The 15,832-nt window shown below is 31.6% G+C and overlaps 1 protein-coding gene and 1 pseudogene across 1 annotated transcript; one reads left to right on the top strand and one right to left on the bottom strand.

The window, feature by feature from the left end:
- On the top strand, nt 1,674-3,114 carry LOC104719461 (1-aminocyclopropane-1-carboxylate oxidase homolog 3-like). Its single transcript, XM_010437398.2, has 3 exons — nt 1,674-2,194; nt 2,285-2,606; nt 2,706-3,114. Exons 1-3 carry the CDS (start codon nt 1,674-1,676, stop codon nt 2,958-2,960), a joined length of 1,098 nt encoding a protein of 365 aa, XP_010435700.1. The 3' UTR covers nt 2,961-3,114.
- Nucleotides 12,030-12,960, bottom strand: LOC104720541 (annotated as a pseudogene).

Consider the following 15,832-nt stretch of genomic DNA (forward strand, 5'->3'; position numbering starts at 1 on the left):
CAAAATCTGAAGTAATGATATTTTTAGAATTTTTTTGGGATTAAATTTGTAAATAAGTTTTTTAAAAAGTACAAATAAAAGGGTAGAACCCAAAATGTACTTCGAAAATGTATACATAGATGGTTCTGTTTTTTTTTTTTTTTTTGATTAGAAACAGAGGGATTTAAGAAACTTTTGAGTACCTAATATATCTGGATTTGCGTTTATTGCAGTATGTTGATTACTGAGTTGTTTGGTGTTTTGTTATTATTGATACAAGTTTTTTCAAAGATTCGAGTGTGGAAGAGCGAGAGCTTTCTGAGTTGTTGGTGTAGTATCAGGTCTTTGATGAAGTTTATGTAATTGGTTGAAGTTTTTTTTCTGCGTGTTCATTCTCTCAAACACAGAGCATGAATAGATTCGAAATCCCCACAACCAGAGGAGTAGCGTGAAGATCGATGAGGTGAACTTGCGAATGGAGGGTTTAATGAAGGCGTTTGCACAATTGGAGAAGATAATGAAGTCTCACATCGATGAGATGTTGACGGTGCTGAGACATAACCAGGTATATACTCCTTACTCGTAACCAGGCCGTAGTGATAGGGTTTACAGGTTATAGACTTATAGTAATAATGATAATCTTGTTACCGAGGCTGAGAGAGATGCCAGTGTTTGAAATATTTTCATCATTATGGTGGTAGGATTTTTTGTGTAGAGAGGTTTCTTTGTATGAGCTTTAATAATCACTGTTATGTAATCGGTTTCTCTTGTATGAGTTTTAGTAATCACCTTGGTGTAATCGGTTGACTGTTATAAATTTTCATGAGTTTTATGTAATCAGTTTCTTTTGTATGAGTTTGTGTAATCACTTTTATGTAATCGGTTGACTATTTTAGGCTCTTATAATATTATGAGTTTGTGTAATCACTTTTATTGTGTAAACACTAAACAAAACAATAGTATGGATGCAGCCGCATAAACGGCCAGGAAATTTAGTTATTACTCTATTTGCAAAACATCCAATATTTAAACAAAAAATACCATATAAAATATAAATAATAATAAAAATTATATGCACGCGATGTACCACAGGTTAAAATATAGTTTAAACGAAAAATCTATTAGGGTTCTATAAAACTAATTAATGAACACATGTCACATATCTAATAATTCAGTTAATATAAAAAATGAAAAAAAAATATAACTAAAATAATATATACATACTTTTTTCTTTATAAACTGTACCGTTTGGAGGTGCTCTGAGATTTAAGTCATTTATCATGCATGTTTTTAATTAAAACCTCAAGAAAACAATGACATTTCCTTAATTAACTCAAAATAGGTAGGTCTAGGTTAAAAGAGACAAAATTTGGTTTTTTTTTGTCTAAACAAAACTAACCCAATATAGAGACACAAACCACCGTTTCAGAGCTTTCAAATTAAGTTATACAGATCCAAAGGATTCGATGGTAGCTCTGGATCACTCTATCTCAAGATTTGAGAATGTATCATTTTTCTAATGAAAAGATGCGTCAAACTTTGAATTTTTGTCTTAAATAACTTCTTGTTGACTTGTCTGCCCCAGTTGCTATCAACCTTATCTATGAATAAATGGTTTTGCTAGCTTGTAGCATAACTGGTCCTATCGTTGATTTGTACCATAATATTGTTCTATTTTCTACTAAACAAAAACGATGGAGGTTGCTTCGTTCGATCGTACCCGTGAGCTTAAGGCTTTCGATGAAACGAATACGGGTGTGAAAGGACTCGTCGAGGCAGGAATCTCACAGATTCCACGCATCTTCCATCACTCATTTGCCAATCTAGCAAACCCTAAATCGCTTCCCTTGGACTTGCTACATCTCAAGACGATCCCAACGATTAATCTTGGAGGACGGATCTTTGAAACCGCGATCGAACGCAAGAACGCGATTGAAGGGATTAAAGAAGCAGCAAAGAAGTGGGGTTTCTTCCAGGTGATCAACCATGGAGTTTCACTCGATCTTCTTGAGAAGATGAAAGATAGAGTTCGTGGGTTTCACGAGCAATCTCCACAAGTGAGGAAAGAGCTCTACTGTCGTGATTTAACAAGAAAGTTTCACTATTCAAGTAATTTCGATCTCTACACTTCTCGAGCAGCAAATTGGAGAGACACAGTTACTTGTAACATGGCTCCAGATCCTCCGAACCCACAAGATCTTCCAGAAATTTTAAGGTATATCTATGAATCCATATCTTTAACTTGATGTGTAAGTCAGCAAGTGTAATCTCTCTATTCATTTCTATATATGGCGAATTGTTTTAGGGATGTCATGATAGAATATTCAGAGCAGGTGACGAATGTGGGTGACTTTCTCTTTACGCTACTATCAGAAGCTTTAGGGTTGAACCCTAATCACCTCAATGACATGGACTGCTCTAAGGGTTTGGTGATGGTTGGCCATTACTACCCACCGTGTCCAGAACCTGACCTAACTTTAGGCACAAGTCAGCACGCAGACAACTCTTTCCTTACCGTCCTTCTTCCAGATCAGATCGGAGGCCTTCAGGTACTTCGTGAAGGGTACTGGTTCGATGTTCCTCATGTTCCCGGAGCTCTAATCATCAACGTCGGAGATCTCCTACAGGCAAGTTTGCTCAACCAAAACATTGTTCCTCAATTATGCACAAGTATCCATATAACGCTAGATTTGTTAAAAGAATATTTTTTGGTATTAATATTGCAGCTTATAACAAACGACAACTTCACAAGTTTAGAGCATAGAGTACTGGCGAACAGAGCTACTAGGGCTCGGATCTCTGTAGCATGTTTCTTCACCAGCTCCATGGGACCGAACCCTACACTATACGGACCCATTAGAGAGCTTGTGTCTGAAGAATACCCTCCCAAGTACAGAGAGACCACCATTAGAGACTACAATGCTTACTTCAATGCCAAAGGACTTGACGGAATCTCTGCTTTGGTCCACTTTAAAATATGAAACATGGCGAGCTAGGTACTATTTTCTTACACATTTACGTCATGATATGTAAAGATGTTGAGATGTGTGAACCACATGTAGAATTGATGAATTAATATTGTTATTTCGGTTTGGACGTCCAAATGAAGGTGTGATCTGATATGGTTAAACGATATGTTTCATTGTGGAAAATTAAACCATTACAGTTTATGCAAATTTCTACAAATCCAAAGGACTCAATGGTATCTCAAGATCTGAGAATGTCATTTAGTTTCTCTAGTAAAGGTTCTTAGGATTTTGATGTTCTCTGAAAATCCGACAAATCCATCATGTCCTGTTTCCGTAACACCTTGCTTTGAAGATCGGTCCAAAAATGTCTTTTCCAATTGAGAAAATAAATGAATCAGCGAGTACATCTATCTCTAAGAATAACTAAATGTGGAATAAACTATTGATGTACGGAACGGTATTTTTCTCGTCATGTATCTAGTCAGAAGCATCAATCTATATATGTTGAAGTGGCACCATTATGCACATGCCATCAATCAATAAGTATGCACTATAATCATGTCTTTATCTAACCATCTTTCTTACATCAAAATTCCCTACGAATTAGGACTTTAATTATAGTATCTACATATGATTTCTATGAACATATTACCTACAAATATTTTAAGTATGTTGTATAGAATAATCTAAACTAGGTAATAACCCGTGCTGGGCAAAATTGTTTACATGTAAATCCATAAAATGGTAATATGGATTTAATCTCTGGTATAGTTGCTCTCTGTTTCAACTTATTTAGTTTATAAGGATTTATTTCTTTGTTTTTGTTCGTTACTAACTATAGCCGGTATTCAATAATGGTTCACTTGAAATCCGGTTTTTCCTTGTATACACTAACCGACCATCATTCTTTAAGGGTTCCCGGTTGGGATAATTAAAATTAAAAATCTTATACAGTTTGTAAATATAAATTATATTACGACAATTATTAAAAATAAAATATGAACCAATCAAATATAATTATGATAATGCATCAAATATTCTGGAAAATTTTCTTGAAGACATTCCTTGTTTTGCTTTGAGGTTTTTCTTTTGGATGAGTTATCAAAATTTTCAACCCTAACTTAGAGCTCACACAAGACATTGCAACATATAGTTGACCATGAGAGAAAATAGGTCTTGGCAAATATAATCCAACATTTGAAAGCGACTGTCCTTGGCTTTTGTTGATAGTCATTGCAAAAGCAACAGAGACAGGAAATTGCCTACGCCTCATTTTGAAAGGCAGTCTTGAATCTGATGGTATTATTACCATTCTTGGTAGGAGAACTGTTTTTCCAATTCTGTACCTGTAATTATGGAACGGTATATTTCTTTGAGATTAATTTCTTAATTATATAGGAGATTATACTTAGAATTAAGTTGTAAAAGTCATACCAGTGATTATTCTAGCTTGTAGAACATGGTCTGCCATTTTTATAATCTGAAGTCTAGTTCCATTCATTAGACCACCATGTGGATCAATATTGAGCAATAACACCATTGGACATCCAATTTTTAAGCGAAGAGCATGGTTTGGAACACCAAAAATTCTCATCGTGTTTAAAGAATCTGGGCTATATGCTGGGTTTCCTGCCAATCGTTTATCAGATGGGTCTAAACTATCTGCACTTAAATAAACCCTTTCTTCTCCTACCAAATACAAAAATAGAAGAACAAAAAATTACTTTATTTTTAAACTAAATAAAACAAAAGTATAATATAAGTTTATGAGTATTGAAATACTTACCATTTAATCTTGATAGCATGTGATCATTGATAGAGTTTGACATCATCATTAGTTGGACAAAAAATAACTCTGCTTTGGAATTAACTTGCAACATGCTCTGAGGCATAAGAATCTCCATAGACTGCATTAATGATGGATTGTATTGGAGAGTTTGTTTCAGTTATAAGCAACTCTTCTGGGATTTCAATATCAGCAACACCATCATTCGGCTCACTAAGCCTACCTTCACCTACATCTAGAATCCATTTAGAAAATTCTTCAATTTTCAGCGCCTCTTTTGGACTAATGTTCTGCAGCAGCCTCATATTTTTCGTTAGGCATAAAAGTTTACAATGTTTCCAAAGGTAAGATGAATTCAAGGATGAGTTTATTATTTGTTTTCGACCAGCGCCAACAATAACCAGTAGAATCTGACAGAAATTACCACCAAATGATCTTCCCACCAAAAGGTTTATCATCAGGATTACACATTATATCTTTCAGGCTTCTATCCAAAGTTTCGAAGCAATATTTACTCATCAGAAGACCTTGACATGTTGCACATAGATGTTAATTTCATGAACATCTAGAGGAATACCAAATCTTGAATGAGTTATTCTTCCGCCTTCTAACAAAAGAGATGCTATACCGCTAGATGCTACGTTTAAGACTTTGTCTCCTCTTGATCTGATCGCTGCAGAAATTACTTTCCAAAGGAATGTTTTACCAGTTCCTCCAAAACCATATAAGAAAAAAACTCCACCTCTGTTTTGTAAAACTGCGCCTATGATATCATCATATACCTTCCTTTGCTCTTATGTAAGCATATGCAACCATTCATCATGATTCTTTTTTAAGTCAACTTGATTACAAAATCTTCTCTCATCTCCTATGAGCTGGTTTAAAACTGGTACATTCTCATGTCGTAGCTGGGGTAGTTTTTTAAAAGACTTTAAAGAACTACCATTCCTTAACAATTGTTTGTTGATCTCTGTAAGCAAAGTATCTTTCTTTCCTCATCTGTTAATGTGAGTTCTGCAAGAATAAGAGTGTTACTCATAAATTATATTGATCCATAAAATCAAATAAATGGTGACAAAAAAAAAAGGTTTAAAAACAGAACCTGATCGCTTCAATTTTTTTTTTTTTTTTACGTCTTAATATATCTTCAGATAATAACTCTCAAGTATCTTCCCATACAATATGAGACATACTCAAAACGGCTAATAGTAGCATCCTCACAAACATTATACGAACATACTTTGGAGAACACATGAAGGATGCTTCTTTGATACTTTCAATGTATTCTTTGTCATCATCTAACAACCCAAGAGCATAGCAAGCTTCAAGATACGTTTTGTGTATGACCCCATTCACTGTTTTGATGTCATCAAAACTGGTCTGACCTCTTTTGGAATTAAGAAGAATCCTCAAATGATATGCATCGTCTATGATTGGAGGAACATAATTAATTCTCCCTATAGCGAAAGCTCTTGTTTTCCTCTTGTAAAAAGCTTTATCCTTACCATCCCAAATATACCTGCTTGGTGTTTCTTCGTATAATAGCTCTCGAGCCTCCACATAGCCTCACATGCAGAAACATATCTGTGAAAGAGAAGTATTTTTTATTAGGTTGAATCATAAATTAGAAAATGTTTTATTTTTGAAAGATTGAAAATATACCCGCAATCAAAGTAATCTTGTATTTCGTTTTTTTGTACTGTCTTATTCTCTTGGGCAAGTTTCTTCTTAGGATCTTCAACTACTTATTTTTGGTGAGGTCCAACAGTGACAGTAACTCGATCATTTCCTTTGTGTACATACTTAAATAAGTACTTAACTGATCCTGTTTGGTTGCACCACTCAACATTGATATGAGCATGATATTTCAAGGACAAAGCACGATTGTAAGGAACCACATATCGATAAAGCGACCATCCTTTCTTCTTCTATAAACAGGGTATCCTTCCTTGTCAATATTTGTAGTATCAACATTAGGTTTAGGAAAAAACTTGGAGCAACTACCCTCCTCCATGGGAGAGAACGGATTCACGCTTCCGCATGGGCCATGAATCATACACTCTGATATTATATTATAGAGTTCTGGATCTTTTTCCTTGTCTGGAATTTCAGCACAAATAATTTTATCAATCTCATCGGCAGTTGAGAACTTACATTTAGCATCCATCCAGACGATTTTATGAGCATGTGGGAGACCCTTTTTTGAAACTCCACAGTATACATAGCTGCAATTCCATGAAAATATTGAACTATAAGAAGTCGAGATGTTAAATTGTTAAATAAAAAGAAAAACAAAGTGACATATGATCGTGGTAAAACTTTTGTCAAATACTCATCATTACAAATATTATTATTGTCAAATTTCAAAAACGTTTCACAACTTATTCACAAAATATTTGACATGTAACAAATTCATCAAAGCAACATCTAATAAGTAACCACGTATAATTTTACTCTATGTTTTACCATTAAAAATATGTTCTTATACCCAAAATTATTTTATTGTTAAAATATGCTCTTTATCACCACCAATAAAATGTCTTCTAAACAAATTAAACAAATTTTATGTTGCTTTACTTTTGTTTTGGCATAATTATAGTTATTATAATTACTAAAATTGTTTTGTGACATAATTTCTTTAACCATGAAGTTTTTTTTACTCCAAAGATATTTTGGATGAACAACTGGTGAAAATTATCTACTCGATTACAATGATTTTATGACTAACTCAATAAAAGTTGAGAAATTGAAACAAAGCTAATATAATATAATGAAAATAATAATTTGAAAATTATAATCAGGATGGTACATATAAGTCTTAAATAACTCATATACACAAAATAGACACTTTATATCCAATCCAAAACATGACAAATGTTATAATCACGTTAAGGATCAATGACCTATTTACTCTTCAGAAATATCCAATTGTACCAAAACAACTTAAAGCTATGACCTCGTCTCAAATATTTTCGAATCATAAATTCACAACTTATTTTTACCCGAATCAAAAGTTCACATATATTTCTCTATATACCTTATTTAAACGGTTTACGAACCTAATCTGATAGAAAACCATATAAATCCGATTTGAAACCAATTTAAAAATGGTATACCGTTCCAACTTCCCAAATTTGAAACCGCTTCTCAATTACTCGATCAAACAGTTCTTGTTTCAGTACCGGAATCATCAACATTATTCAGAAAAGACAACTCTAAATTTTGACCAAACACATCAACGACCGACTTATCTTCCAAACTTATAATGCTACTAACTGTAGAATCACTTTTGGAACCTCCATCAGTGTCTCTATCCACGATTAAATTAGCGGACTTATATACTTCGATTTCATTTCATTGCCTCTCATAGTTTCCATTAAAAACCTTGCACGAATCAAAGACCCACGTAATAGATCGACAAAATTATATCAGGAAAAAAATCAAAGATCAAAGCTTTCTATATAAACATGTAATGTTATGTAGATATAATGTTATTTTCTTAATTAGCTGTCCTAATATGTTTCAAAAATAATAATTTTTTTGACATAACTTATGTTATTCTTTTTAAATGTGTTATTCACTATTTATTTATTAACAATAATATACATGCTTAGTGAATTATTTTTTTGTTTATACATGTCAAAATCTTATTGAGAAAACACGAATAATATAAGTAACTTACAATGAAAAATAGATTAGTTTTGTTTATTTTTTTTTAGATATAAACATGTAAATTTTATTTAGATTTGATGTTATTTTCTTAATGAGCTGTTTTGAAAAATAATATTTTTTTGACACGTGTCAACATCCCATCAATGTAATTGACACGTGTCATGATCATGTTAATGACTAATTTGAAAATCCAACTTTATATAATAAAATTTTTAATATAATAAAAATATTAGTTCAGACTTCAATTCAAGCTTTTTTTCCTAAGACTGCCAATTGGTTTTTCACGATCTTCGTAAAAAAAATCAAAGATCAAAGCTTTCTATATAAACATGTAATGATATGTAGATATAATGTTATTTTCTTAATTAGCTGTCCTAATATGTTTCAAAAATAATAATTTTTTTTGACATAACTTATGTTATTCTTTTTAAATTTGTTATTCACTATTTATTTATTAATAATAATATACATGCTTAGTGAATTAATTTTTTGTTTATACATGTCAAAATCTTATTGAGAAAACACGTATAATATAAGTAACGTACAATGGAAAATAGATTAGTTTTGTTAATTTTGTTTTTTGATTTATTTTTTTTAAGATATAAACATGTAAATTTTATTTAGATTTGATGTTATTTTTTTAATCAGCTGTTTTGAAAAATAATATTTTTTTGACACGTGTCAATATCCCATCAATGTACTTGACACGTGTCATGATCATATTAATGACTAATTTGAAAATCCAACTTTATATAATAAGATTTTTAATATATATAATAAAAATATTAGTTCAGACTTCAATTCAAGTTTTTTTCCTAAGACTGCCAATTGGTTTTTCACGATCTTCGTTTTCTTCGCGTGTGCCTTCACAAATCTTGTTGCAGTACTTAGTGTCTAAAATTGGCTAACCATAGAGACATAAAATTCATTTATTTATTTATTTTGTGCAAACAAAGACATAAAATTTAATGTGTTAGATTATATATTATAATTATACGACCAAATATGGATGGCACATAATATATTTATTTTAACATATAGTGGTTGAGAATCTTTATAACAGTGAAACTTTGATATGTATGACAGATAGTATATTTATCTTAGTTGTTTTATTTTTAATATAATAAGATTACAATTATCTTGTGTTTTGTTTTACTAATCTTAATAACTCTGATTTTTAATCGTTAAAATTGACATGTGTCACGATCTGATGAACTTTCTAATTTTAATTTTTAATCGTTAAAATTGACACGTATCACGATCTGGTGAGTTTTTAATTTTGATCTTTAATCGTTAAAATTAATACGTGTTACGATCTGGTGAGTTACTAACTTTGAGAACCAAAATTTATATAATAAGATTAGGTTTCTTTGACATTGACCTTAAAAAGAACTTGTCTAAACAGAAATAAAAGCCGTTAAGAAACTACATCTTGTCAAAGTTTCTACAATAACCACAATGGACCAATGTAGTTAAACAAGAAAATGAAAACCTGCAGGCGCAATATTAGAGAGTGTTTCCATATATAGGATTATGAATATAATAAAAAGACTATCTTCTATACAACCCTATAACCTTCTTAATTCTTATCATGGTTCAACTTTTTGATGCAAAGTTTCATATCCAACCATTCACTACTACGCAATAAAATCTGAGAGCTCAACATGAAATTCTCTCGAGGTGTTTTAAAACTCAAGAATCATCTTCACCTTTGGTGATTCGTAAGTGATAATATGTGTCCAGCCACAGTATAGGAGAGATGATATGTGAACTGTCCTACTTCTGGAAAAGATGGTGCAATGCAGCCTAAAGATAGTGCAATGCAGCCATAGTATAGTCCCATGTTATACTCACTTTTGATTAATACATGGTCCCTGATGTACATTTGGGCGCTAAAGAAATTCCACGACTATACCTATACTATACATGTATCTTTGCTAGTAACTTTGAAGGTGGTGGATCGAAAACCTATAGGATTGTAGAGATTTTTGTATAAGCCAGTGTATGTACTATAAGAGGATATCTAGAAGATATGTAAATCTTCCATAATCAAATAAATGATTTGTAAATATTCTATATGATCTCATTAGTTAGGAAAGTAGGTTAGATGACATTCATATAAGCTTGTATATTGTAACGCCATTCTTATAAGAATAAATACTAAATCTTCCAATCACAAATTAATCTCATCACATTTCTACATATACAGTCGGGTTCTGGGCATGAACATGGAGAAAAGGTGCCTTCCAGCTGATGGGATGATTAATGATTTTGTCCTATAAGAGATATTCTTGGTGCAACCTAACTTTGCGTTTTGGCATGGGACAAAAACTGACTCAAGAACACTCTCCATTGCTCTGTAGCGAATTTGGCCAACAGGTAAACCACATGATGGGGACTTGTGTTATTAAGTTTGGAAGAGCAAGAAGAGCAAGTTATACAGTAAAACTTCTATAAAATTAATAATGTGGATATTGAAATTTTATTAATTTATAGAGATTTCAATTTATCTAAAAAATATTAATTATTAATTTATCGATAAACTATTAAAATATGAGTTTATGAATAGATTTTTCTATTTATATTTTTGATTTTTTTAATTTGAAAATTAAGTTTTTTTTCTGGTTCATAATATATATTCTTGTATAGTTTTTTTTTTTACTTTTACTGGAGATGAGTTTCACCAATAATGCATACTAGAAAGTAAGCAAACATGCAACTATATCTGCGTAAGTCATATCATTATCTAATTAGGAATATCGATATTTCCGATTAAAGAATAAGTTAGAAATTTAGGATTAGTCTGACAAAAAAAAAATTAGAAGTAGTCATGTATATATATATGATTTACGCAGATATAGCTGTTTTATTATTTTCCGAATAAAAATAGAACAGATAGTATTTTATATTTATTATCAAGTTTTTATTAAATCTTCGTTTCACCTCTATATACTACACAATTGTTCCTCACGAAAACGGAAAACATAATCAACTGGTGTCTGAATTTAAAGTTGAACTGAATTAATATATACAATCTTGTCTCTGCCTAGAGCTTTCGCCTTTCAGTGTGCACATAACAATCGCAATTGTAATCCCTAAAGTCTTTAAGTTAATGTGTTAAGTTTCGTGTGGACATAACAAAACTTTTAGCACTCTCTTAAACTTTAGGGATCAAATATTTTTAGATGATACCCTCGCAGTCATAAATTTCACTTCAACCTCTTCGTTCTCCTTCTAAGTGGAAAACAATAAATAACATATACGAATTCTACTTTATTATTTCTCCCAACATCAATTTCTAGAGTTTCAATTTCTAGCTGGCTAAGTTATATTTTTAGTTTACTAGTAATACTTTCAATTAAATTTTAAGAATTACTTTAACGCTGAACTTACGGATTAAAAGAAGAACGATACATAAATTTTTTGCACGACAAAACAAAACAAAAAAAGAAGAACGTACGCTACTTCCCAAACTCTGTTACTCTACTAGTTTTCCTTCCAGCCATAACATTTTACATCGAAGGGGGCTACATGGGTGATTCAACAGAGATGATAACAAAAAGACAAAAGATAACCAACACAAACGCGGTACGTCTTTCAATCTCAAACCAAACTATATTTTATTACACTTGCTTCAACTTCTTGATGCAAAGTTTCATATCCAGCGAATCACCACGTAGTAAACTGTCAGGGATCAACATAAAACTCTCTTCGGGTCTTCGGGAGCTCACTTTAAGAACTTTCCCCACCTCGGGTGATTCATAAGTCAGAGTGTGTCCATCCACAGATAAGAGAGATAATATGAGAACTGTCCTAGTTCTGGAGCAGATGGTGCAATGCAGCTTACGGTTACATACACACCACATGGCTCTCTAAAACATTGCACTACAAACAAGAGCTTCATCCTACGCTCTTTCACAATTAACATCTTATTACTGATGTTCATGTGAACACTTACAAAATTGCCACATGTGAAATTGTTTGATGAGTATGAGCCATGGATGTTATGGTGGGTATAAAAACAATAGTGAGCGTAAAGATTTCTGTATGAGCAAGTGTAATTGTAGTCCTCTATAGGGCATGAGCATTGAGTAAAAGCACATTCCTCTTCATGAGTTGTGTCTTTCCCATAAGATATTTTTAGGGCGCATCCAAAGGTGGCGTTTCGGCATGGGATATAGATCGATTCAAGAACACTCTCCATTGCTCTGCAACGATTGTTACCAACACGCAAAGCACATGAAGGGCACTTATTACTCAGTTTGGGACAGCAAGAAGAGCAAGCTAAATGTCCATTATCACACTGAAAAGAACAAGAATATGTTTATGTTATCGCATATAAAAAACCAATAAGCTAAAGAAAAGTCTTGGCCTTAACATATTGGAAAGTAGAAACGTAACCTGGAAGATAGGAATAGTGAGTGGCTCGCAACAAAGGGGACAATCGAGAACATCAAAATCAAACATGGCCGGACGTGTTTTATCCTCTGTTCGTTGCTTCTTTTGCAAGCTAATGTTGCTCGAACCATTAACACTGCTTGAGGCACCCTCCATATCTATAAGCTTAAATTCAAGATGAAAATGGAACTGAATCATTTAAACACTACGTCTACACTCTACATACGCACATATAAATAGGAGAATCGAGTCTTTTTTATATGTAAGAAAGGAAATAAAAGGGTTTTACTTTTGTAAAATCACTTTTTTTTAATATATAAACCTACTTTTGTCTTCTCAAACTCCAAAGAGTTTGATGGGACTTGTTTGTAACCACTAACCACTAACCACTAACCACACGTAAATGACTTTTACCACCAGGGTTTACACTGATTTACCACGTGTGCACTTGCGTGGTAACCATTGTTCATCAGCGTAATTACAATGTTTAGCCACGTCTTACAATGATTTGCCACGTGTTTAGTCCTGTAACAATTGCTCTTTAGATTAATTATAAATGTGTCCACAAATCTCACCAGATGATAGATAATATCTAGCGTTCGATATGAGTCGAGATTATCTGAGTTAATCTCATGTGAGATAATATAGCTAGGGGCGAAACAATATAGGTGCAAAGGATGGGTTTCTCTTCTCACTCAATGGTTTACAAATGCCTAATTTCTTTTAAGTTTTAATTAATTCAGCATAGTTGTTGTAGTTTTCTTATGGCTTTTTGAGACTATATATAAAAAACATTGTATATTGGTAATATAAATAACTCACATTCTATAACAAAATTCAATAAAATTAAAAAGTATAGAAGAATGGCTAAACTATTTTGTATCATAACTTTTAATTTTTAATGTATTTTGAACAACTTTTGTATCATAACTCAGAGAGTCTATATATGAGCATTAGTTAAAATCAGTTATATTCTTTTCAAACTACTATATTTTGTTTGATATAATATTTTGGGCAACTGATTACAATCACTATTGTTAATATATACAAACAAATTATAACAAGGAAATGTATGATGAATTAAACTTTGTCTTAAGAATCTTATAAAGACATACAAAAAGAGGGCTACGAAGGCTTTAATTGTACGTTTTATAGAATCCAATGTAACAACAATTCTTTTTGACATCTATATCACATTCTTACCTGTTATATAATTAACATAGAAGCACTACAGTTTGTTTAATTCAATGCTTAACATGATTTCAGAAACCAGGTTACACTAATTAATTAAACAATTAGTCACACCAATGAATGGTATTTCTGTATGCTATGATCTTTATTACATTAATATAACAACCCACACACAAGTAACTCTCAATTGCCTACAAAAAAATCTCCATTTACATAACAAGATAATTTATCTAAGGTGTTTTATATAATGCAAACTTATATATTTTGTTAAATGATATAATACATTATACATGGTTTTCGAATTTAAAAATATTATAAAATTTAATAGTAATTTGTAAATATTTCCAATTTTGACAGAAATCCTACTTACTATTTACACATTCTAATATTTTGAAAATTAATATCAAACTAGTGACCGGGGTTAATTTTAAAAGTTAAATTTGTTATTATGTTTGCATTATATTAAATATGTTTATAAATGTATTTTTTAATAATTTTATTAAATTCATATTCATAATTCGTACCAAGTAAAGAACACTACATGAAAAAAAACAAATATATTAACAGAAATGTGGTATGATTATTTCAAGACAGAAAACTCATTTCGTACATCTCATAATCGTAGTTTTAATATCCATTTGAGATTATATATTTTAATCCAACATATAAAGAAATATGTAAAAGATATGGCTGGGAAAAAATCATACTCGAATACATTTGAAACCCGACCCCAAATGATCGGTTCAGGCTTGGATTCAGGTATACCTAAATAATTTTTTTGGGCTCTATATTGCTAAACCGATGGGTTTGGGTTCGGGTTAGGGTAATATCCGCTATCCAAACAGGTACCCATAAAACCCAAAAATACAGAATTATCTACAATATTACTAATATTTAACACGGATATAATTCAATTATCAAAAATTGTAATTATAATTTTGAATATATCAATTATTTTTATACCTAAATACCTAAAATAATTAAAGTATCCAAAAAATATTTGTTACATATGTCAAAATTTAGTTAAATTTATTTAAATTTAACTAATTTTAAGAATTTTTTTTTGTACCCGGTAGTTTGGGTAGTAATCGGGTTCTGAAATTTGTAATCCAAACAAACACAAACAAGAGAGTATCCAAACCAAACTCAAACCGAAACACTTAAGTTACCCAATGGTATATTTTCCTAAACCGGTTTATCTGAATTCAAACGGTTAATACCCGAGTCCAAACAGATTATTCATATACCCAGGCCTAGTAAGAGAGATATTGTGATTTGAACTTATGAGAATTGCCTATAATATCATTAACTTTTATAATTTAAAATTATATTAGTGTAGTTTTCGATTTGTTTTTAGTTTGTGTTAGACAACAAGAAGACAAAATAGTTTATATATTTTAGATTATATATTTTACTAGATTAGGACCCGCCCGATGTGCGGGTTTATAATTTTTAAATTAAAATTAAATTTATCAAAGAATATAAAGTAAATATTTTTAGTAAGTAAATAGATACACCGAGGTGTCCAATGTGATATTTGATGTAAAATATGCGACTTTACTAGGTTGAAACTATTAACCACGTTTTTATTTTGAATGTCCTCGTTCGTGTGAAGTTTGGGATTTATCTCTGACTCCGGTCTTGTCAGAGGCCAGAGGATTTACCATATGAGTCGGTGTACTCGAATTTGGATTTTGTTTTCAGGAGGGACGCCTCTCAACAGGGTGATCATGATCAACTTCTTAAATTACCATGGATTTTAAGACCATAAAAAAAAATCAAGGTTAAGAGACATATGCGAATAATATAAGTACTCAGACTTTGGGTGATAATTTAG

This window comes from Camelina sativa, chromosome 10 (genome assembly GCF_000633955.1).
Source record: "Camelina sativa cultivar DH55 chromosome 10, Cs, whole genome shotgun sequence".
NCBI lineage: Eukaryota > Viridiplantae > Streptophyta > Magnoliopsida > Brassicales > Brassicaceae > Camelina > Camelina sativa.

What these genes read in the sequence shown, in the direction of transcription:
- LOC104719461 (XM_010437398.2), top strand. Translation starts at nt 1,674, where the DNA reads ATGGAGGTTGCTTCGTTCGATCGTACCCGTGAGCTTAAGGCTTTCGAT. An exon ending in GATCTTCCAGAAATTTTAAG is followed by an intron (nt 2,195 to 2,284) that starts GTATATCTATGA and finishes GAATTGTTTTAG; the next exon opens with GGATGTCATGATAGAATATT. An exon ending in ACGTCGGAGATCTCCTACAG is followed by an intron (nt 2,607 to 2,705) that starts GCAAGTTTGCTC and finishes TTAATATTGCAG; the next exon opens with CTTATAACAAACGACAACTT.